This window comes from Mus musculus, chromosome X (assembly GCF_000001635.26).
Source record: "Mus musculus strain C57BL/6J chromosome X, GRCm38.p6 C57BL/6J".
Classification (NCBI taxonomy): domain Eukaryota; kingdom Metazoa; phylum Chordata; class Mammalia; order Rodentia; family Muridae; genus Mus; species Mus musculus.
This window is the reverse complement of record NC_000086.7, coordinates 144,357,963-144,383,525: the sequence shown is the minus strand read 5'-3', so window position 1 is coordinate 144,383,525 and position 25,563 is coordinate 144,357,963. Positions and strand designations below refer to the sequence as shown.

Below are 25,563 nucleotides of genomic sequence, written 5' to 3'. Positions count from 1 at the left end.
CTGTGCAGTCAGCCAGTGCTCTTAACCACTAAGCCATTTTCTCCAGGCCAGTTACCACGTTACTAGCTATTAGTTCATGTTATTGTCCAGAGGTTCTGTAATCAACCTTAGCACTGTGTAATTTTTCCAGTTGTGACCGAATAGTCTTTCTGTGCTTGACTAATGGAAGATTTTGAAAAGTATAATGTGTGCCTCATGATTTATTACTAGGTACGACTTAGCCGATGCAAAACTCTTGAGTGTCTTCTTTAAACTAAAGACAACTTTTTTTCTGATAAAACATGTCTCCTCCCCCCTTCTCTCTCTCTGTCTCTCTCTCTCTCTCTCTCTAGGAATTAAAGCAGGACATTTCCAGCTTTCGATATGAAGTGCTTGACCTCTTGGGAAACAGGAAACATCCAAGAAGAAGCCTCTCCACCAGCAGTGCTGATTTCTCTCAAAGGGATGATACCAATGACGGCAGTGGTGGGGCTCGGGCCAAGTCTAAGAGTGTCTCTTTCAATGTAGGCTGCAAGAAAAAGGCCTGTCACGGTGCACCGCTCATCAGAACCGTGCCAAGAGCTAGTGGCGCCCAAGGAAAGCCAAAATCCGAGTCGTCGAGCAAACGGTCCTTCATGGGTCCGTCTTTCAAGAAATTGGGTCTCTTCTTCTCCAAGTTCAATGGTCAAACATCTGAACCTACTTCGGAGCCAATGTACACAATCTCTGATGGCATCGCACAGCAGCATTGTATGTGGCAGGACATCCGCTATTCTCAGATGGAGAAAGGGAAGGCAGAGGCCTGTTCTCAAAGTCAGATGAACCTTGGCGAGGTAGAGCTAGGTGAAATCCGGGGGGCTGCTGCTCGGAGCAGTGAGTGCCCCCTAGCCTGTTCCAGCTCCCTTCACTGTGCATCCGGCATCTGCTCCTCAAATTCGAAACTTTTGGACTCGTCAGAGGACGTATTTGAAACTTGGGGAGAGGCTTGTGACTTGCTCATGCACAAATGGGGTGATGGACAGGAAGAACAAGTTACAACTCGGCTCTAAGTCAAATCCCCGTCATCTATTCTGGAATTCAAGAGAATATTTGTAATTTCCCTGTTCTCAGAGGTGACCCCAAATTTGGTTCCCTCCCTGTCCCCAACACACACACACACACACACACACACACACACACACACACACACACACACCAAGGAGTGAAACTCCTATTACTTTCAGTCTTTTCTAGCCACATTCTTCATGTTTTGTTTCACTGTCATTATCATTTGCCTTTTTATATCTATAAATACTAAATCCATCTCAAAAGCAACTGAAGGGGTCCTGCCCCTAATGAGCAGAGGTGCGGTCGGGTGCTTTAACCCCTTTGCTTTGCTTTGTTCACCCTTGCCTCCTTGAAGCTCCAGGTGCCACTTTGCTACCATAGCTGCCGCATAGATTCCTGACATGCCTCAGGATCTCACACCCATCTCCCCACAGAGCTGAGGGCTACGGTCAGCAGTCCCTACCAGCTATCAGATAAGGCTAATCAACCTGCCTGTCTTCGTTGCTCTTCAGTGCTACACGCTGCCCATGCTGGTCCGATGAACAGCATTAAAGGGAGACTCCAAAGAATTGTCAGCTTGTGGTTTCTAGGTAGAACTGGCCTTTCCGTTCCGTTTTTAAACACTACAAGTACTAATTGTGGGGACTGTAGAGGTTTTGTTTCGTAAATGTGTGTTAGTTTCTTAACGTGTAGCAATGAGATATTTACTGTACAGTGCGTACCACATAATAAGTTAGCTAATTTCCTGTGTTTGTATATTTCGGTTAACTTACCATACCTTAAAATTTGAGAGTATCAAAACTAGTATTTAGGATGTGTACTTTTTTCAAAAAAAAAAAACTTTTACTGTACTTTAACTAATAGTTACTACATCTCATACATTGGCAAGAAAAATAATTAGTTGGTATATTTATAGGGTCCTATCTACTGTGGATAGTTTTAATCATCATTGATATAAAAGCATTTCTAAGATTAAAGTCTGGATTTGAAATATTTTTATCAGAAAAATGACAATTTATTGAGGTGTTAAAATTTGGGGGGAAAATGCACCTCAATTTAATTAATTGCTTTCTGGAAAGAAAACCCAACAGATACAAATGTAGGTTCAGATAACTGAATTCAGATTGCAGCTGCAGTATCTACTGGGGGACAGTGGAAAGCACATGTATGAGCTCTTGGATATAGAACATAATAATCCTAGTGGATTTGTAGAACTATACTTGTGGTCTAAGTTCTGCCTTCCAAGAAAGCTGCAGTTATACATTCCAATTCTTTCCCATAGGCAAGGAGTACTTAATCCGAATATAAGTTAAAAATGAAGCTAGTTTGCGGATGGTAATCACCTTAGAACTGAGACCCACCAAACAGCTGAGCAAACATGGGTTTACCAACATATGCTCGGCTTGTAGAGATTAACAATGTCTATGGCAGAAACGTTAAAGAAGGCTGTTGAGTACCACTTGGTCTTTTTAAAGGTCACCACCACCAAGGACTCCTTCACATTTTTGTGATGTCTGCTAGAGGTGAAGGGGGAAACTGTGAAACAATGTAAATGTGTCTGCAAGCTTGCTTTTGACAGAGTAGTTTAAGTCAAACTGACTTTCCATCTCTATCCCTAGCATTGGTGAATGAGGGGGAAAATGTTTCATGTGGAGATGAGCCAAATTAGGGGCAAGGGAGGCAGGAAGTGCTGCTGGATACAACTCAGATACCCAGAAAAAGGAACTAGGAGAGTAAGATCCATCAGCATCCATTTGGCTGGCAAGGGTTTGTTCCAAAATAATCTATCTTATCTGAAGTGCTCATTTATTCAAATCCAACTGCTGCCCTACTTTTTCTAAGAGCGCCTATCACAAATAGCTCTGACACAAAGACAGCTTACTTTCTAAAAGGAAGAGATCTAAAGTCACAATTTCAACTTTCCCAACAGTAAATTCTATTCTTAATAATAAATGGGGCTGGAGAGATGGCTCAGCAGTTAAGAGCACTGAGTGCTCTTTCAAAGGTCCTGAGTTCAAATCCCAGCAACCACAAGGTGGCTCACAACCATCCATAATGAGATCTGACATCCTCTTCTGATGTGTCTGAAGACAGCTACAGTGTACTTATATATAAAATCAATAAATTAATCTTTAAAAAAATGACCCTTCAGCCCAGTGATGGTGGGGCACACTTTTAATCCCAGTACTCAGGAGGAGGCCAGCCTGGTCTATAGAATGATTTCCAGGACAGCCAGGGCTACACTGTGTATAAATAAGCAAACAAACGAACAAGTAAATAAATAAACCTTGAGAAATACTGTATAGAAAATATACAAACCTAAACTATAATCCGAACTCATACTGCCAACAAAGCCAACATAAAACATATAGTCAAAACATTTTTCTCACCAATACACCAACTACTGATGATCTAGGCATAACTGTTCTAGTGATCAGAAAACAGGGTAGCAAGCCATGAAGTCATGCTTCAAAGCAGTCTATTATATTCTGAAAGGTGAGGACAGATATACCACAACAGCCAATCTCTGCTACTGAAAGACACTAGTCCCATATTTCCTGGGAACACATTGCAGTACAGATCACCTCAGGGTTATCATGTTTGTGATGTGGACTTAGGACATCATTAGCTATGTTGAGGTCTCATTTACTATGAAGGTTAAAACTAAACAGGGATTGCCCTAAGTACCATATAGGTGATAGCAACATATTAACTTTAAGCTAATACCAAGTAGGAGAAAGGCATCATTCTACCCTGTTAATCAGCTACTGTTTAAAAACATTTCAGGGATAGAGAACTTTAACAGTCAGCCCTGAGTTCTGTCTGCAGTACCTTTTTTTTTTTTCTTTTAAGGGGGCTGGAGTGATGGCTTGGTGCTTAAAGGCACTCAGTCTAACAAAGGGCCTACCCCGATTCTATTCCCAGCACCCAAATGGCAGCTCAATCTGTCTGTAACTCTAGTTCAAGGGCCTCTGACCTTGCTGTTATCCTACTTGGGAATTTTGAATGGTGAGGAAGCAGTATTAACTTAGTACTTTTTTCCTGGCATGTGCTAAAATCAATAGCCACAAGAGCATCCTCTGTAGAGCTGTTAAAGCAAAAGCTATCCAATTTAGCTTTTCTACTTCTGAGGACAGAAGACACTTAGACCAGAAAAAACTAACCCAAGGAATATATACACTTTGGCAAAGAAAATCTACATAGACTTATTGTATACGTAAGACATTACAATTCCTAATGCTGCCACGGGAGCTTAGCAGCTCGTCAGTATGTTCAGAGAAGGTCCTAGTCGGTGGCTTTGGAGCTTTACTTTGAGAAAGTGGGGTGTTGAAGAAACAGAAGAATTAAATGTTAGAATGATACAGGCAACAAGCTAAGGTGCTACATCATCTTCACACTCAGAATTGATTTTTGCAACTTAAAATCAACTTTCAATGTGCTTGGAGTAGTGGCAGCTTTACAAGGATAAGTACAATGCCTCCTAGGGAAATTTTAAAGGACAACAGACTTAAGTAGAGACCCTCCACTGATTAGGGAGCCATCAAAATTTAACCCCTGAAATCCTTATATTTAAATAGCAAATTCCATCAAGAGTTCCAATAGCCCAAGTTCTAAACAAACTGACAACTGTCTTTCTAGATCTTCAGTAATCTAAAAGACAAATTTTATCATGTACACATTCTACAAGTAGGCTGTTAGCAGGATTAACAGGACAAATGAATTTTTAAAAAGCCCTCAAGATTCTACAGAAAAAAATGGAGAAGACAGTTTTTGGACCGGACATTCATAGTAGCAGATGTAATGAGACAGGGCTCAAATAGAAAGGCAGCTAGTTGAATTCTCAAGTCATCTAAAAGTACTATGTTCAAAGTAGGTATTTCTATAGATGATCTAACCATTTTATTTACAACTTCACCATGTCTTTAAACAATGAGGGCAGTTGCCTGTATTCAATAGGAATGACAACTAGACCTGACATACTTGGGAAGGAGCAGCAGTCAGAATTTAAAATGGTTTTTATGACCTCTAGAACCAATGGCACTAACATCCATGTTAGTGTAGGTTCATAAGGAGAGTTCTAAACGCAGGCCGTCAACCACATTAGTTTACTTAATGTTAAAGGAAATAATTTCATAAAGTAATAACTTCGGATTTAACTATCTGAATTCTCCCTTTAAACACAATATGGCCATGTTCTTATATTTCAGTGGTACAACTATAACAGACCTTGTCCAAGATCATTTCAGTTCAGATAAGACTAAACATAACTTTCTCCAGAGAAAATACATGGATATGTTTTTATTCTTTCATGTGCACACTAGGGGTAATATTCAAGAAGAGAGGAATATTCTAACTGCTTACGGATTCTATTTCTTCAAGATTTTATAAAAGGGGGATAAGAAGTTGCTTTCTAGTCAGTGACTGATTGCAATTTGGAGCTACAGCCTAACAGTTGATAGGAAAGAAAAACTAGAAAACAGAGGCTATGCTTATCAAATTTTCTCCGCGTAGTCCCTTACATCAACATAGAATGTTTGTCAAAATTAAGGTTAAAATTTTACCTCCTGAGTTTAATTTATGAAAAGGGAGAGAAATTTCAGTGTTTGTGCAAATGGCATTTTGGCTCTCTGGATTATTTTAAAAGCTAAAAACCTGAGTAACAACTTTTATCTAAATATTTTCTGTAAGAAGTGTGAAGTTAGTGTCAACCTGAAATGTGTGAAAAACTTGTATAATAATTTCGTGTGTTTTTAGCTTCAGTATGAAGAAAAATAAAGCATTTCCTTGCCCTCCCACAAAATGTATGGCTATTTAGAAATAAGGTGTTTGTTCCTCCTTTTCCAATGTAACCATTTATACCTATTAATAAATGTTCATGAACAGCATTGGGTTTCAAATGATAATTTAACCTGCAAAAACACTAACAGAAGACTACTGTAGTTCAAAATATTCTGAAGTCCGACTGAGAAGCAACGTTATCTCAATTTCTATAGTTCCTATGTAAAAAGTTTTTACTATAAAGTGCTGAAATAGTAAAACCTAATGGTTCATTCACCTCAATTTCAACTACATGCTTGGACTATGTACTTCAAAAAAAGTAGTTTTACCCAGAGCTATGAATATACCTGAGACGTATAAAACTTTAAGTACTCAATTAACTATCCCATCGCCTTCCTTAATCTCCCAGATGTCTTAGCAAGATCTATATGAACCTTATGGCAATCTCTCTCAAACCTTATAAATTTATTCTCAATATTTAAGACTTTTTTAAATGAAAAAAATCATACTATATATTTTGAAGTTTACCTCACCCAACCGCTCTCAGATACATCCCTGAACCTTACCCACCGACTTTATACTCTGTCTTTAAACCAAAGAAACAAAACCAACAAAAAATAAGAACATTAAAAACCCTGGACTCTTACTAACTTCAGAGGCAAGTACCATATGGTCAGTTATCATGGCAGTCTTATAAAACTTCTCTAGCACAGGGCAAAAGTAGGTAATAGTATTAGCGGGCCTAAGCTTTAAGGATTAATCGCTCCAAAATGGTTTAAAAACACATTAGTTACCGAAACTCATGAAACTATGTTTTCCACTCGCTCCTGACAAGTCTTATAAGGAAAACTGTCATTGATAGTTCAGCTAAGACATGCATTCTAAATAAAGTTGCTTCTACTGAAATTCAATATTCTATAAACTGGGAATGGGTGGGAACTAGGGGATTGTCTTTCACTGCACATTGGTTCTTCTACATTCTTAGACTTTTATTGTAAGAGGAAATATAAAATGCTTCAAAGATACGTCCTGTAAAATAGACCAAAGCTGTCCCAGTGAGAAAGCCTAGGCTCAGCTCAAGCTCTACTCCTCTCCCCAACGGACCATTTTGTTATTCATAGAGATTTACATCTGAATTAGGTTTTGAAAGTCTGGTATTCACATTAAAACATAATTTGTTTGTTTATATTTCATTTCCAAAGATAATTAAATGGCTATGCCTTGATTATAGACTCTAAGGAAATGAAAGATGTTTTAAATTCACAAGTCTTGAATTTCAACAGTAAAATAGATTCAATATTTTCATCTGCTCTTAATCAAGGCAGAGAGCCACAATTAGTTTTGAGAATAAATATACACAAGCCTAAAAGGCATTATTTTTCTTGCCATAGAAATTACTTAGATTTCTACCTTTACTTGGACCAGATTTTATCAGGAAAGGAGTCCCAAACCAACCACAGAACCTTTATTACCCCCCCTCCCCGCAATAATTTGAAGTTGCTATTTGGTTAACAATACAGAAAAAACAGGATTAGGTTTTACAGTCTCAGTGACAACTAAAGAGATGATCCCTGAAAGGTTTGGCTTGAGAGCTCAGCCAGCCAAGTGCTTGTCACAGGACCTTGAGGATCGCCAGCACCCATGCAACAAGAGCCACACATGGTTGTGTACATTTTTATTCGCAGTACTGGGAAGACAGAAACAGATGGCTCCTTGGGGCTTGCTGGCTTCAGCCTACCCTAACTGTTGCATCCCAGGTTCCAGAGACTGTCTCAAAAGAAAATGAGGTGCTGGCTTCTGAGGACCAATATTAGAGGTTGTACTCAGGTTTCCACATGCATGCAGCCATGGATAGAAAGACCCATTAACCCCCCCCCCCCCAGATATGTAGCCTGCCTGTGCTTCTCTTTTGAATTGATTTATCAAGTTACTTGCTTGCTTTCTGATAGCTGTCTTCAATAAGTACTCCAGACTTGTGCAGCAATTCAGTTCAGGTTACCCTAACCTGCTCCACCCACAAGAAGAAACTGACCGGAACACAAAAGCAGTATGTGGTCTAAAGTTAGCAAATACTGTGAACTTAATAACAAGAAAAACTCATTACACAATTGTTTAAACATTTAAGGATAATTATCAAATTAGGCTGCATAAACTGGTAATGGAAGGTAAGGCAAGGCAACGACTTACAACTCTGAAGTAAAAAAAAGCATTGAACGAAAAACCTACGCCAGGAGTGTGTACCTCAAAAGTGACTGAATCCTAGACCCATGTTCTCAAACAAAATACATCAATCCATTCTAAAACACTCTGTATGGACTCCTCAGTGAACCAATTACAGATGAATTCACTTACTGTGAGTTATGGAGTTTAGAAATGTTTGGGACATTCAAAAATGTCAGAGGATGGCTACTTTTATGTAGCACAAAATAACCATTCTGACATTTTAAATGATATTGATAAACACGTTTTGTTGCAACCCTGTGTGTGATGAGCAAAGTACTTGGAACAAAGTAAGCCTCAGAGAACTAACTGGTCAATAGGAAACTTGGGATCACAAAAGGCAGAAGGGTGAAAGAGATGATGAGCTGGGCCTCACACAGAGTCAGAGGCAGGCCTAAAAACAAAGTGCTGCGACATGACAAATGGTGACTTATAAAAACTACAGTAAGTAGCCTAAGTTTTCATGAGGAGGTTAAAAGAAAAAAACAGAAAAAGAGTCATGCTCCAAAGTGTGTCTATTGTTCTCTTAGCCCTATGTTTAAAATCTGTTTTAAAATACCTTCAATAAACCTTGGCTGTGCTTTAAAAATAGCAGCAGTGTTAGGAAGGGAAGAAAGACAAAAGAATGTATGTGCCATGAGGAAAGACACACTCTTGAGGTGGGAGTGTACACGGGGCCAGAGGTAGGAGAGGACAGAAAACAAAGAAGCAAATTATGAGGACTAACAAAATGTTAATTTGAAAGTGTTTGAAAGTGCCATAAAGAAACTCAATACTTAACCAGGCTAACCGAAGTAACTTTTTTAATTAAAAAAAAATTAAAAACACTAAAACACAACGTGAATAGGAATATTCTCAGGAGAAAAGAACAAGACGTACTAGGTACGAACCGCAATGGGGTGAAATCAAATAGCATGTCAAGTGGCCTTACAACTACTCATCACCAATTCAAGGTAGAAATTCATTCTTTTGTAACCACTGTCAGGGAAAACATGTTGAAGCAATCAAACATCTGGTATTTGCTTTGTTGCAAAAAGAAAACTCCACTCATTTTGGCAATTTTACATGCTAGCTTTTATTTACTGCAAATTGTGCAAAAGATACTATAATACTGTGCGGTAGGACAGTTATGTAAATCCAGTATTAAACAATACCATATGGTAGCAAATGCAAAGCAGAACACCATGTGCCTTCAAAACTGGTTAATATCAGGCTACAATTCAGTTCTGACGACTCTTAAAAGAAATCTGAAGAACTCTCATGTAATATAAACAAATACCCAGGAGCACAGGCTCCTGTTTGGATTTTTTTGTCTCTTTAAATGTCTTGAAAAATGGAAATCATACTAACTTTTTAAATAATTAAGATGTATAGTATAGGAAAATAGCTTGTATTTGTTCCTTTCTTTTCTCAGTTGGCACCATCAGTTAATACAGTTTTAACATGCTGGCTACCAGGAAGCTGGCTCCAATGAACTTGCCCATTAGAGGGACGAGTTGTACATTCATTGCAATTTTCTTATTCATAACAAAAAGTAATATGTCTTTGTTTTAAAGAAATATTTTACTTCAAAAGTAAAATAATTTTAAAGACAGTTAACATTCTTCCCAACTAAACCACTTAAGAACTAATGTAAAACATTTAGGAACCATAACAGCAAAGATGGCAGCAAAAAAGTATTTCATATTGCTAAATCTTAATTCTGAGGTGTATAATGAGGTGAGTTAGGTAGAAGCATATAGCCAATTGGCCCGGGATTCATAGCACCATGGATCTGCGCAGAAGCACCACATGCTGCATTAACTGGATGCCACATAGCAATACTGGAATAATCTGATGCAACAGGAACATAGGAATCAAATCCCAACAAAGGAGACCCATAGGGATCTGTCATTACTGGATAGTAGACTGCTCCATGAGGGAGAGGTACAGCATCAGCAATGGGAAAAGTATCTGAAATGAAGAACAGATATAGTATATATACTCTATTATAAAATTTCACTAAATGTCAATGAATATTCTTACAAGAAAAAGTAAATGTATCACTAATTATAAAAAAGACATCAGGGCATGCCAGCAAGGCTGCTCAATGGTTAGGAACACTTGCTGCCAACCCTGACATTCCAGGAACCCATGAAGTAGGAGAAAACTGACTACTTCCTTGGGTTGTCCTAAGTGCTACATGTGAACCATGGTGTCAAACACATTTACACACACAACACACACACACACACACAAACACTCTAAATCAAACCTTTTTTAAAGTTCACAGAGACATTTAAATGCACTTGTTACTCTTCCAGAGGGTCTGGCTTCAATGCCCAACAGCTACATGATGGCTCATAACCATTTGTAACTGCAGTTCACAAAGATCCACAACACAGTCTTTTGAATTCCTCAAGCAAAATGCCCATACAAATAAAAATAAATTTAAAAAAATCTAAGTAACAACAAGTAGGAACATTTTAATCTGGGTTTTTGTTTTTGTTGTTCTTTTGATTCAAGGTCTCTCTACATAGCCCTGGCTATACTGAAACTAGCTCTGTAGACCAGGTTAGCCTCGAACTCAGGAATCTGCCTGCCTCTGTCTCCTGAATTCTGGGATTAAAGAAGTGTGCCATCTCAGTATAGGTGAATGCCTGGGCCAGGAAGCAGGAGTGGGTGAGTTGGGGAGCAGGGGGAGTGGGGAGAGGATAGGGGAATCTCAGAGAGGAAAATAGGAAAGGAGATAACATTTGAAATGTAAATAAAGAAAATATCTAATTCAAAAAAAATTTTTAAAAATTAAAAAAATAAATACCATATCAAAATTTAAAAAAAAAAGTGTGTCGTCACACCTAACATGAACATTTCAGATATAAGTAAGTGATTGTATCTACAAGGTTAGCAAAAGAGGGTCTAACTTCCCAATTAAAAAATTTCAAAAGCATGTGTTTATACATACAAATAAATCAGGCATGGGTAACAACTATTGGTAACTGGAAATGCAATAATTTTACTGAGTTAAAAAGATCATAAAAAAGCTGGGCGTTGTGGCGCACGCCTTGAATCCCAGCACTCAGGAGGCAGAGGCAGGCAGATTTTTGAGTTCGAGGCCAGCCTGGTCTACAGAGTGAGTTCCAGGACAGCCAAGGCTACACAGAGAAAACCTGTCTCAAAAAAAACAACAAAAAAATCATAAAAAAAAATATTTCTTTAACTCATTGAAAAGAGTTTCAAATTACTGGGAAGCTGTTAAGCTCATGATTACAAGCTCAAATTTGTAAAAACTCTAATTTTTATTTCAAATCTAGAATTTTCTTTCACTGTAAATTCAGGAAGAAAACTTGCTTTTTCCTCTGACATGACAGGCCCACATTCTCATGTGAAAAATGTTGGTCAGGCCAACAGTATTTGTCTATCATTCTTTCAAGGTAAAAAAAAAAATTATGTTGTGTTGTTAGCAGTCTACTAATAACTCTCAAGTATGTTTCCTTAAGTGAATAATCAAACTTGCCTACTGTGGTGACATACACAGCAGGGTTTGCCAAAGAAGGAAACAGGAGGATCTTGAGTTTGAGGCTATATTTTAAAGTGGTCTACCACATCAGCTTTGTGTCATTTGCATTCAAGGAACTACTGGTACCATATGATGACACTGGCCCCAGCCTGTGCTAATACACCAGTATGCTTATTAGTGCTACACTCAGTACAGAATTGTGAATTTTTTTATTTGTTTCAAAGAGGTTCCTTAAACCAAAACAAAGACCTAACTTGGGCCACAGAGTGGTGACGGTATACCCTAGTAATCCCAGTACTTAGAAGGCAGAAGCAATCTGATCTCTTGAGACTGAAGTCAGACTGCTCCATAGTAAGTTCTAGGACAGACAAGGGTATACAGAGAAACAAGGCTATCACAAAAAACCTCAAAACAAACCCAAGTCTTTTTTTTAAAGATTTATTTATTTATTTTATGTAAGTACATCGTAGCTGTCTTCAGACACGCCAGAAGAGGAAGTCAGATCTCATTCAAGATGGTTGTGAGCCACCATGTGGTTGCTGGGATTTGAACTCAGGACCTTCTGAAGAACAGTCAGTGCTTTTATCCGCTGAGACATCTCTCCACCCCACGAACCCAAGTCTTTATTTTTGCTAATTGTATTTAAGTTTTCTTCATGATAAATACAGGAGGTAATCATAACACACTTCTGTAAGTGAAGTTTGATTTTAAGAGTTTATTTATATATTTTATGTATATTAATGTCTGCATATATGCCTGTACACCAGAAGATGGCATTAGATCCCATTATAGAAAGTTCTAAGCCACCATGTGGTTGCTGGGAATGGAACTCATGGCCTCTAGAAGCATAGAACAGCCAATGCTCTTAACTGCTGAGCCGCCCAGGAGTTTTGGTCTTTGTTTTTGAGAGTGTTTCACTGTATAATAATCCTAGCTGTCCTAGAACTAACTTTGTAGACCAGGCTGGCCTTGAACTCAGAGATCTCTCTGCCTTGAGTGCCACCAATAAGAATGGCCTCCACAGGGTTCTATATTTGAATAGTTGGTACACAGTTGGTAGAACTATTTGGGAAAGATTAGGAGGTGCAACCATGTTGAAGGAGGGATGGGCTTTTAGATTTCAAAAGCCCAGGCCATTTCCAGTGCTTTTTTCATGCTCTCCAACCCCTCCTAAAGGCCAGGCCATTTCCAGTTAGAGCTCTCCCTTAGTGCTAGTGCTCTCTCTCTCTCTCCCTCTCCCTCTTTCTCACTCACGCACATACTCAGCCCACCTCATGTTTGTGTACCGGATGTAGATGTAAGCTCTTAGCTACTGCTCCAGTGCCATGCAAGCCTGCCTGCTGCCATGCCCCCTACCATAATGTTCAAGGACTAATGCTCTAGAGCTGTGAGCACCAACTGTGAGCTCCCAATAAACTCTTTCTTCTCTAAGTTGCCTTGGTCATGGTGTCTCTTCACAGCAATAGAAAAGCAACTAAGAGGAGCTGGTAAGATGGCTCAGTGGGTAAGAGCTCTTCTGAAAGTCCTGAGTTCAAAACCCAGAAACCACAGAGTGGCTCACAACCACCCATAATGAGATCTGACGCTCTCTTCTGGTACATCTGAAGTCAGCTACAGTGTACCTATTTATAATAATAAATAAACCTTTGGGCTGGAGGGAACAGGGACTCTGTGTGAGCGGGATCGACCAGAGAGAGCAGGGCCAAGCGGAGTGAGCAGAGGTCCTAAAATTCAACTCCCAACAACCTCATGAAGGCTCACAACCACCCGTACAGCTACAATGTAGTCATATACATACAGTAAATAAATCTTTTTAAAAAAGGAAAGTAACTAAGAAAGTCCAGGAATGAGAAGGAGCTGTAACGTGGTAGAACACTTGCCTAGAATATATGAGCCCTGTTTTCAATCCCCAGTAGTGCAAAGACAAAGAACAAATAAAATCTTTGTGGTGTTAGTAATACTACTGGCCTCCAGCAAGGATCTTTTCAAAAAGCCTCAAGGATCACAAAATATCTACATATTACATTTTCAGAACTGATAGTCTAAATGCATATGAACTGATTTAAGTAGCTGAAGACTATTATTACACACAAAAAAAATCAAGCTGACATTTTTGCTGGTAATCTCATTACATACTCACCATTTGTTGATACATCTGCCTGTGTGCCATCCTCTCTCACCACATCACTGTACACCTGAGGAGCACTTTGGTCTACGAGGGGTTGCTCAGTACAATCTGGATAACTCTCTCCATGAACCTGTTCTTGTTGTTGCTGCTGTTGTTGCGGCGGCGGCTGCTGCTGTTGCGGCTGCTGTGGCTGCGGCTGGGGCTGGGGTTGTGGCTGCGGCTGCGGCTGGGGCTGCGGCTGCGGCTGCGGCTGCAGCTGCTGCTGCACATGTGGCATATAAACCATGGGATGCCAGTAGTTGTGATGATAGCACTGGAACAAGAAAAGGTACCAAGTAAAGACTTGCAAATCCTTATTGTTATCTATTCTTAAAGTTCAGAAATTCCTAGCTTAAAGAAATCAGGTGTTCTAACATCTGATATGTAGAAAGCTGTTTATAACTAGAACTTTAAGATCTCTTGCACCACTTATGGTTCATATTTATACTTAGGGATGCATTTAGAAAATCATATTAAGGGAATTAAACACATAAAAAGACTTGTGTTCAAACATGTCAATTGTAATATTAATTTTTACAAATAGCATCATTTTTAAAGTAAAAACTACTAGAAACTTATGTATTCAAAAATATAGAGCTGTGAACATTGTTATGTCTCCATGGCAAAATACTACAAGCTTTTTATCAAATATTTAAAGTCACAACCATCTATAACAGGATCCAATGTCCTTTACTGGCATGCAGATGTACAGAGTACTCATATACATAAATTAAAAAAAATAAAGACAAAAAAGCTACTCATGTTGAGATAAATGGTTATAAATTTCATAATATGATCCATATTTTATACTATATAAATATACTATAATGCACACTATTAGTTTTTATATAACAAAGTAAAAAAGCATTAAGCCATCTATTAATCTCCTACTATTCCTGTGAATACTAGCAGTTGGTGTTCTTGTGGATTTTATACTCGTGGATTATATAACTAAGTTTCCAACCGAGAATAATAACTGAAAGGACAAGTAAATACTCTTAGAACACACTTAAAGAGATATAATATCAAAGAATAAATATCTACCTCACTACTCTTAATTTAAATGTGTCTTATATGGAGAAGAAAGTTTTCTGCTCAGGTCTAAGGTTCAGGGAAATTATTGCAAGGTACTACCAACTACTTAAGCCATTCCCAAGAGACCAGTAGTCTCTTGGAAAATATTCATCTGCATCATTCCTTTTCAGGAAATATGCTATCTGGTTAAAGGCTATATTATATATTGAAGGGAAGAATGATCTCAGTTCCATAAAGCAAAACACCTATCAACAGTATCAGAAGATGTATGCTAATACCTACATCTCTCAAATGGTATCAGAAGATGTATACTAATACCTCAAACATCTCTCAAACTCAGAGAACAATTTGGCAAGAATCCAAAGTTGGTGCTTTAAAAAGTTATTTAAATATCCTTGAACTAGGTCTGATTAATTTCATTTAAAATACAGAAATTTCTCTAAGCAATTAAGTAAACAATAAATCCATTCATTCTGAGTATGTAATACTGAAAGGCTGTTTATATAAATATGAAGTCTAACCTAATATATATGAAGTTGTGCTGTTTAGAACCCAGTCCCCTTTCTTTTTAACTCTTTTATAGTAACACAGTGAATGCTAAAGTAGAAAACTGACCCGCATAATCTTCAGAGATCTCAAGAGTAACAAGACCTTTTTTTTTTTTTTTCAGGGCTGAGGACCAAACCCAGGGCCTTGCTCTTGCTAGGCAAGTGCTCTACCACTGAGCTAAATCCCCAACCCAACAAGAACTTTTAGACATTCACAGTATTCTTGGCTTTTAAAGTTCAGGAGCCTTGATTTCTCAAAACATATTATCATTTGAATAGTATTTATCGAAATAATTTTATTATTATCCGTACCTGCAATCCCAGATTGAAATAGTACTGTAAAACTTTTGTATCTAAAACAAACAAAAAAAAATTTTATGAGATTGGCATAAGCAATCTGAATTATCACTTGAAAGCTATAGAGACATAGTCATTTCACAAACTACCACTACTCTCAAGTGTTTTAAAGGACAATTTTTTACTTGGCATAGCTATGATTATATTGAGACACAAGGTTTAATCACTCAATACAAATTTCATTCTTAGTATTAGACAGATGTTACTAGAATGCCATTCTGTTACTACTAAGCTAGAAAAGACATTTTCTTGCTTGTTTCAAGATGGAATTTTACTAAAACCATACCTCAGTTACTAGCATTACTCCCTAGTACAAAGTGCTGCTCTACTAATGCCGAGGAAGGGATGCCCACTGAGAAAACAGGCATAATATGTAACAACTCATCTTGTGATTTATTTGGACTCCTCCCAGAAGTCCAAAGAGAGGGGGACAGCAAGCAAGGCAGGTGAAAAATGATTTAAAGCCTAACTAAGATGATAAAACTTCTCCAAGTATAGAAGTCAACTGAAATTAACTAAAACTAGATGGACAGAAGAGGAACTGTTCTTAGCATTCTGGTTTTGTTTGTGTTATTTTAATGTTTGGAATGAACCCCAAGGCCTTGAAAACACTAAATGAAAATTCTACCATTTAGCAAACTCCTCATCCCCATTCTCAGTATTTTAATTGCATCCATAAGTGTCTTTAACTGACTGTGACCGACCTGTATCCCAAGTACAACTAAGAGATGAATTTCTGGAAAGGGTCTCTTTTAAGTTATAGCCTCCCTATGGAAATACATTTTTTTGCCATTTTGTAAGAATCATTTTGTATTTTCATATATAGGGATATAAATCTCGATGCTCAAGCTAAAGAATGAGAAAAGCAGGAAGTAAAATTTTTGGTGCACACAAACACCAGAAAAACCTTCATAACAATGTTTATGACAGCATCATTGACAGTCGAAAGGTAGAAACAACCAAAATCTCCATCAACTGATAAATAATAAATGTGGCACAAACATACAGTGATTATTCAGCTATAAACAGAGTTAAGTATTGGTACCTATTACAAGAAGGATGAACCTGAAAGACATGCTATTTCTTACTCACAAAGGCTAAGATCTGGAACCAGCCTAAATACCTATTGATAGATGAATAGATAAAGAAAAAGTCGCATATATACACAATAGTTGTATTCAATCATAAAAAAATAAAATCATGACATCTATTAGAAAATAGACGGCATTACAGATCACATGCGAAATAAGCCAGACTCAGACAAATATTTTCTTTCATATGGAGAATCTACTTTTAAAGGTATTTTTCAGAAGTCTTTTGTTGTTTTGGTTTTTCAAGACAGGGCTTTTCTATGTAGCCCTGGATGTCCTGAAACTCTCTCATGTACACCAGGCTGGCCTCAACTCAAATCAGAGATCCACCTGCCTCTGCCTCCTGAGTGCTGGGATTAAAGGCGTGTACCATCACGCCTGGCTTGGAACTCTTTAAGGGGTTATCAGTCATTCATGCTGGGTTAACACCCTAATGGCAATTGTATTTGATGTACTAAAAGGACAAACTGTAAAATGAAACATCAATGGGGTTTTAGAATGACAAATTAGCATATTTTGTCTCATGTGAATCTAGATTTAACTATACATAACAACATGTAAATGTATATAAAAGACATAAAAGCTGAAGGGAACTAACTATCTAGAAAAAAAATAACCGTTGGGGGCATCAAGTATGAGGAATGATAACAGGAATGTGGTCAAAGTACAATGATTCACAGTACAAAAATGTCAGAATGAAATCCATTCTATTACATGGTGTGGTGATAAAAAACCTCAATGTCTAGCCTAACGAAATCCCAGCATAGAGAAAAAAGGTCCATCTGGAAGTCCATCACTAGCTTAGGCGCCATTAGCACTGAGAGCTTCTACAAGTGGGACAGTTTTCTTTAAATGATGTGACCTCTGTTGGGCTGACCACACACCAGAACAGACTTCAATCTCAAGAATAAAAAAAAAAAAAAACAAGTGTGAAGCAATGATAGCATTTTATAGTTTAATTGATAAAGGGTTACATAGGTAACATTTTATTTTTGTGCTGATATTAACAAATTATGTAATCTTTCAATACATGAATACATTGTACAAAAAAATCACTGTACAACAATGAAATATGTTTAAACATACTCACCACTATATTCATCATTTCCTTTTGCTGAGAACATTTAAAATCTTTTTTTAGTAATTTTGAAATATATAATCTATACATCCTACTGTACAAGTATAACATCAAAACCTAGTCCTCGTATATAATAATATATAATTCTGTACCTAATGACCAATCTTCCCTCACTTATCCTTTTAGTCTCTTCTCAACATCTAGGAATTACGATCCTATTCTGTATTTCTATGAGATAAGCAGCATGTTTTCACACGTCACAAGTACGCTGAGACATGGAGTATATGTCATTCTGAGCCTGGCTTATTTTACCAAATATTATGTATGTCCTCTAGAGTCATACACAAGGGACAAGAGTTTGTCTTTTTTGGAGGTGAATAGTATTCCACTGTGTATATATACTCATTTATTATCCATTATGGTTGGAGGTGTACTAATATATACAATTTACCTTTAAAGCCATCAAAAACAAGGTGGGTTAATTTCTAGCAGAAAGGCAAAAGAAGCAATGAGCAAATAAGTGATAAAACAATACAGCTGAATATTGAACAACATAATCTTCCTGGCAACTATCATTTTTTAAAAAAAAATAAACAGTGTTTATCTGAGTATCTTCACAATAAACATAGAAAATAGAAAATCTGCATTATGTGATAGATGAATACTACTTGGGCACAAAAGGTTGACAGAATAAAGGAATCAGGATTTAGATATTAGGTTAAATTAGAAAGAAACAACAATAATACTTACAAAATGTGAAACCAAGAAGAGGAATAAATGTTTGTGTTGACTGGTGAAAGACAAGAGGGAAAAGATGAGGAATTTCATTAGAGACCTTAAGATTGAAAGTTAAAACGTGAAGTGAAATGTCTAGTAAGTCACCAAAATTTCCAAGCAATACTAAGTAGATTTAGAACAGACTACAAAGACAAACTATATGGAAAAAGGTCAAAATAGACTTGGAGAAAATCTACGTGACTAGTTCAGGAGCTGGAAAGAACTCAGAAAAAAAGCAACAGCTCAAGAAAAAAAATCAGGAAGCAAGAAAGTATAAGCAAGCTGCTAACGACTTACAATTACAATTCTCTTTGAGTAATACAGTCAAACTCGGGCATCAAAGAACTTTCATTGGGAAAAACATTACTACTGATTAGTTAAGAAAGAATACAAGGCTGATATCCAAAGCAGATCAGATAAATGCAAGCTTTCTCCGTATCCCCAAAATTCAGTTAGTATACCAAGTATCAAACAAGTTAACAACTTCATATACTTCAGGATAGAATTTAAGACATAGTAGAAATTTTTAATATTAATGAAAACATTTAATATTAACTCCCAATTTAAAACGAAATACTTGAGGAAAAAAAGCTACTCGTTTGTAAATGTCTTTCAGGAAAGACATGTAGTTACAGAAGAGGAAGAGTCACGATTCAACCACCTAGCAACTGGTCATCTATGGAGAAGATACTTGCAGCTGCTCCTTTTGGTTAGTCACCTCCAATTTTATTCTCAAATCGCTTTCATTGGGTTCTGTACCCATCAACCATCCAGAAAATGTTCTAGACTCAAAAGCCATCTCAAACCTAAATAACCTGGACCAATTCTCAAAATACACTACCTTGGGGCAGATCACTTCCACTCGGATCATAGGAATAAGGCGGCGGCGGCGGCGGCGGTGGTGGTGGTGGTGGTGGAAGAGGAAACCCCGAAGCATCTCCTGCTTCAAGAGTAGCAGGAGGAGGAGGAGGAAGTGGAGGCGGCAGTGGTAGTGGTGCTGCCACTGGTGTGGCCACTGGTGCTGCTGCTGCTGCTGCTGCTGCTGCTGCTCCTGCTGCTCCTGCTGCTGAAGGCTCAAGATAGGCTGCAGCAGTAGAATTAGGAGAATTATTAGGGATCGGGTGGCAATAATTAACAAAGAAATAAAACATGAAATAGCAGTGCACAGCTGTTGTCCCTTATAGAGCAATAGCTGACCTGCTGGGTTTTTTGGTTTTTTTTAATCTCCCAGTATAATCAAAGAACATTGAATTCTCATGGGTTGACTTAAAAACAAACACGTGGAGGTTACTGAAGGCAATTTTTAAAAAAAGATTTATTTATGTATTTTATGTATTCACTATTGCTCTCTTCAGACACACCAGAAGAGGACAACAGATCCCATTGCAGATGGTTGTGAGCCACCATGTGCTTGCTGGGAACTGAACTCAGGACCTCTGGAAGAGCAGTCAGTCCTCTCTACCACTGAGCCATCTCTCCAGCCCTACCCAATGCAATTCGAAGATGTTTCCAGCAACCCATCACTCTTGGTGAAACATAAGACATAGAAGTAAAGAAGCAAAATTGAACACAGTAGAGATTTTAGCAACCTTACACAGTCTCCTGGCAGCCTTATAAGAATGTAAGGAACTTTAAATCATGAATTTCCAGTTCTAAGGAGACACAGAATCTAAAAAATGGGCTAGATACAATGTTATATCCCTGTAATGTCTATATTCATTACTATAAGTATTCATCTAAGAGTTTCAGTTTTAATACAAAATTAAAATGTATTTTTCTACATATTAAAACCCCTATAATAATAAAGTGTTTCCAACTTAGTAAAAATAGCTATATTCATGTAATATACTACTTAAAATGTGATATTTGATAAATGTTAAATGACATGACCCTTGAAATTTAACTAGATAATTTTTGTCAATTTAAAAATGAAGTACCGGGCTGGTGAGATGGCTCAGTGGGTAAGAGCACTGACTGCTCTTCCGAAGGTCTGGAGTTCAAATCCCAGCAACCACATGGTGGCTCACAACCATCTGTAACAAGATCTGACTCCACTCTTCTGGAGTGTCTAAAGACAGCTACAGTGTACTTACATATAATAAATAAATACATCTTTAAAAAAATGAAGTACCAAACTTTAAAACTGTTTTATCTACATGGTATTTTTAACATTAAAAGGCATAAACAGTTTTATCTTATTCAATAAGGCATTAAATTCAAAGCTCTAACACATGGAGATGAGCTTAAAACCAAACCACAGGCTGAGTTTGTTGCTCTGGAAATTTATCAAGAATGAATGTACTTTGCCTTCATTCACTAGCAATGCTAATAATACATTCATATATACCTTATATACAATTACATGCTAATAGTCATAGGAGATATATCTACAGATGACACCAAAGCAAAAACAAATTCATAAACAGGTTTTCCTTTTGGGGGATGGGACAGATGAAGAAACAATCCTATTTTGATTGTAGTGTTGCTTAGATAACACACACTGCGAAAAGTTCACAGAACTGGACAACAGAAAGTGAAACTTGCCTGGCATGGTGGCGCACGCCTTTAATCCTGGGCAGAGGCAGGCGAATTTCTGAGTTCGAGGTCAGCCTGGTCTACAGAGTGAGTTCCAGGACAGCCAGAGCTACACAGAGAAACCCTGTCTCGAAAAAACAAACAAACAAAAAGCCAGGCAGTGGTGGTGCACACCTTTAATCCCAGCACTCGGGAGGCAGAGGCAGGCGGATTTCTGAGTTTGAGGCCAGCCTGGTCTACAAAATGAGTTCCAGGACAGCCAGGGCTACACAGAGAAACCCTGTCTCAAAACAACAACAAAAAAGGAACCAAAAAAAAAAAAAAAAAGAAAAGTGAAACTTATTAAAGGTCATATTAAACTACATAACCAATTTTAAAAACTTACATAACTCCCTTGGAGTTGTGCTATATATTTAGAAATGTCTACTTTTATAGTTTTAGAAAAATATTTTGATTATCAGAGTATCTACTAATGTTGGATGTTTCTGTAAACATAGCTTTTCCAACGAAGTTGCTTCCCTTATTTAAGTTAATACACAAAACAAATCATACTAGGTTTTTGGATCTGGCAGAACAATATGGTAATATCAGCTACCTAAATAGGCAAGGCAGAAAGATCTCAAATTCAAAGCCTGCCTGGGCTACAGAGTAAGCTCAGGGCCAGCCTAGGCAATATAGTGAGACTCCACTGAAGAATAAATGTGAAAAGACAGCTAGGGGTAGCTTAGTACTAAGTGCTGGACTAGCATGCACAAGACCCTAGTTTAATGGAAAGTACCAAGAAAATAAGATCAAGTACCCAAAACCAGAAATATCTGCCTACATTTGTGTCTGTGCACTACAGGCATACCTAGTGCCCTCAAAGGCCAGAAAAGCATCAGATCTTTGAGTTACAGATAGTTGTGAGCCATCATGTGGTTGCTGGGAATCAAACCCAGGTCCTCTAGAAAAGAAGTAAGTGCCCTTAACCATTGCACCATCTCTCTAGTTGCCTATTAAAAAACTTTTTGATGGTACAAATATTCTCTATGCTGTTAAGTTCAGTAGCTCCTAGTCACATGTGGCTTTTTGAACACCTGTACTGATTGAAGAACTATCGGTGTATTTAATTGACAAATGGAGATTATCACGTTTCACTACATACCTCTAGATAATTCAAGAAAGGTTCATAAGAAAAATATTGAGTCTAGCATGCTATCCATTATGCTTGAAAATCTCTCTAGCAGATTAGAAAATGTTTGTTCATGGATCCGTTGAGTATTTTTTTACATTTGTTTTGTAGGTAAAAGTAGGCTATCATGCCATAGTATATGTTGAGATCAGAGAACAATTTTCATGATTCTCTTCCACCATGTGGTTTCCTGGGATTGAACTCAGGTCATCAGTCTTAAAGAAGTGCTTTACATGTGTTTCACATGATATGTACTCACTGATAAGTAGACATTAGCCCAAAAACTTAGAATACCCAAGATATAAGATACAATTTGCAAAACACATGAAACTCAAGAAGAACTAAGACCAAAGTGTGGATACTTTGCCCCTTCTTAGAATTGGGAACAAAACACCCATGGAAGGAGTTACAGAGACAAAGTTTGGAGCTAAGACAAAAGGATGGACCATCTAGAGACTGCCATACCCAGGGATCCATCCCATAATCAGCCTCCAAACGCTGACACCATTGCATACACTAGCAAGATTTTGCTGAAAGGACCCTGATATAGCTGTCTCTTGTGAGACTATGCCGGGGCCTAGCAAACACAGAAGTGGATGTTCACAGTCAGCTATTGGATGGAGCACAGGGCTCCCAATGGAGGAGCTAGAGAAAGTAGCCAAGGAGCTGCAGCGGCTGGGGGGGGGGTGGCGGGATCTGCAACCCTATAGATGGAACAACAATATGCACTAACCAGTACCCCCCCCCCCATCATGTCTCTAGCTGCCTATGTATCAGAAGATGGCCTAGTTGGCCATCATTGGGAAGAGAGGCCCCTTGGTCTTGCAAACTTTATATGCCCCAGTACAGGGGAACACCAGGGCCAAGAGGGGGGAGTGGGTGGGGAAGGGTGTGGGGGATTTTTGGGATAGAATTAGAAATGTAAATGAAATAAATACCTAATTAAAAAAATAAAATAAAAAGAGCTGAGCAATCTTGCCAGCTTTGTTTGTATATTGTAAATTTCATTTCATATTCTCTCTAAAATATTGCTGTCAAAGTTGTCAAAGCTTTATTATAATATTCCCTTTCATTTCATATAAATTCTCAAAAGAAATTATTTTTTCTTTGAAGTTCGGAATATATCTGAATGTTGGATATTGTGGGTTGATATTCTCATCTCTTCAGGGTGCTATTATGAATGTCTCAAAGTTCTAATGTTTTTTAGTTTCAATGAAGTTTTCTAAATTATACATCTAGTATTTGCTTCATTCCCCTCAGTATTCTCCTTCAGGGATTTGTATCAAAACTTGATCTCTTTTACCTATCCGCATCCTGCTACTTTTCATTCATTCTCTTTAATTTTTTTTTTAAAGATTTACTTACTTATGTAAGTACACTGTAGCTGTCTTCAGACACACCACAGAAGGGCATCAGGTCTCATTACAGATGGTTGTGAGCCACCATGTGGATGCTGGGATTTGAACTCAGGACCTCTGGAAGAGCAGTCCGTGCTCTTAACCAATGAGTCATCTCTCCAGCCCTCTCTTTGATTTAAGAAGAGATTCCTTTCTTGTATCCTCATTTGTCTTGAGGCATTTGTGTACCATATATATCAACCTAGGCTCTTGATACTTTTCATTATTGAAATGATCTCCTTCTAGTTCTCTGAACTGTCATTTCACATGACTTTCTAATTCTACCTTGTCATTAAAATCTTGTGGTATTTTATTAATGTCTTTGCCTTATTTTGAAATTTTTTGGTATATTTTTTACATCTGTTTTATTTAGTAGGTACATTTTTGACATGCATTTACTATCAGGAGGGGTAGTCTGACATTTTCTTTAGATACCAGTATAGAACATTCAACCTAAATGATTCACTTATGTTTACATTTATGTGAACTTTCTCTTCATAAAATTGAGAATGAGGTAAAGTATGAGGTGGCTTTCCCAACTCTCTAGAGGTCCCTCTCACTGTTTTTGTGCAGGATTCAAAAATGTGATTTTTATAGAATTCACTGTTCTATTCTCAGCTCCTTCTTTCTGAGCCCCATCTTTTCCTCCATCCTGATCAATTTTATCCCTCTGCTCCCAGCTGTTCTCTTTACTGAGAAATGCTATCCTGAAAGAGAACTCTAGAGGGTCCATTCTGTGGGTTCTTAGAAGCTAAACTGTTCTAATCCTTTCTACCAAATACCACATGCATTTCACTTAGTAAGAGATTAAATCTTTTTCCCATGATTCCAAATTGACCATTCCACCTTCTAAGTAAATTCTTTTGTGTGTGTGTGGGGGGGGGGGGGGGGTTCGAGACAGGGTTTCTCTGCTTAGCACTGGCTGACCTGAATCTCACTCTGTAGACCAACTAGGTTGACCTTGATCTCAAGAGACCCACCTGCCTCTACCCCCTGCCTGGTGCTGCTGCTAAATGTGTGGCACCATTAATGTCTTTTTTGTTGTTTACTGCTGTTGTTTGGGTGCGTTTTTGTTTTGTTTGAGACAGGGTTCCTTTATGTAGCCCTCTGGCTGTCCCTAACTCTATGTAGAGTAAGGTGGCCTTGAACTCAAAGATATCCACATGCCTGTCCCTCCAGTTCTTAAAGGTGCGCACACCATGCACGGCCCATAGTAAATTCTTAGTGGCTGTTTAGGACTTTGCGATGGTTATCAGATCACCTAGCTTTGTTAGAGATGCTCTATAGATCTGGACTTTATTTTTTCCATTTTTTAGGGGGACTCAGATGGAAAAGCTATGCTATTACAACCACTTTCTGAAAACTCTAAAACCATAAATTATATTACCTCACTAGAATTCAGCAACTACTCCATAAATAGGTAATATTTGTTGGCATTCCCAAGCTCAAATTACCTTGTGTCCATAATGTGTTAAAAAAAAAAAAAATCACACAGCTAATAAGTAGTAAAACCAGAGCTATAATATGGCAGATTCCTTAAATTCTACTAAAGCTTACCATTTGTTTATTATGGCAGTCATAGAATAGAGAGTTATTATATGGGTTTGATCTTTATAACAAACTTTTGGGAAATTTACTATTTCTATGTCAATCCTTAAGTAATAAAACATAATTTAAGGGGCTAACAAGATGGCTCAGTAGGTAGAAGAAATTGCTATACAAAGCTAATGACATAGTTTAAACCTAAAATTCACATAAAAGTGAAATCAAAGCCGGGTATGGTGGCGCACGCCTTTAATCCCAGCACTCGGGAGGCAGAGGCAGGCGAATTTCTGAGTTAGAGACCAGCCTGGTCTACAGAGTGAGTTCCAGGACAGCCAGAG

At 37.9% G+C, this 25,563-nt stretch overlaps 2 protein-coding genes across 2 annotated transcripts in view; one reads left to right on the top strand and one right to left on the bottom strand.

Moving 5' to 3' along the window:
- Positions 1-6,199, top strand: part of Trpc5 (transient receptor potential cation channel, subfamily C, member 5) — a 310,854-nt gene extending 304,655 nt beyond the window's left edge. The window contains exon 11 of the mRNA NM_009428.3: positions 333-6,199. Within this exon, the coding sequence (NP_033454.1) occupies positions 333-1,028 (696 nt within the window). The 3' untranslated portion in view covers positions 1,029-6,199. The remainder of the gene's footprint in view (positions 1-332) is intronic.
- Positions 6,200-9,075: 2,876 nt separating this feature from the next.
- The window catches only part of Alg13 (asparagine-linked glycosylation 13), a 56,485-nt gene continuing 39,997 nt past the window's right edge, over positions 9,076-25,563 (bottom strand). Inside the window, exons 24-27 of the transcript NR_037145.1 lie at positions 19,419-19,661; positions 15,587-15,627; positions 13,665-13,965; positions 9,076-9,978 (exon numbers count right to left, since the gene is read on the bottom strand). The gene's annotated coding sequence lies outside the window, so the exon portion shown is untranslated. The remainder of the gene's footprint in view (positions 9,979-13,664; positions 13,966-15,586; positions 15,628-19,418; positions 19,662-25,563) is intronic.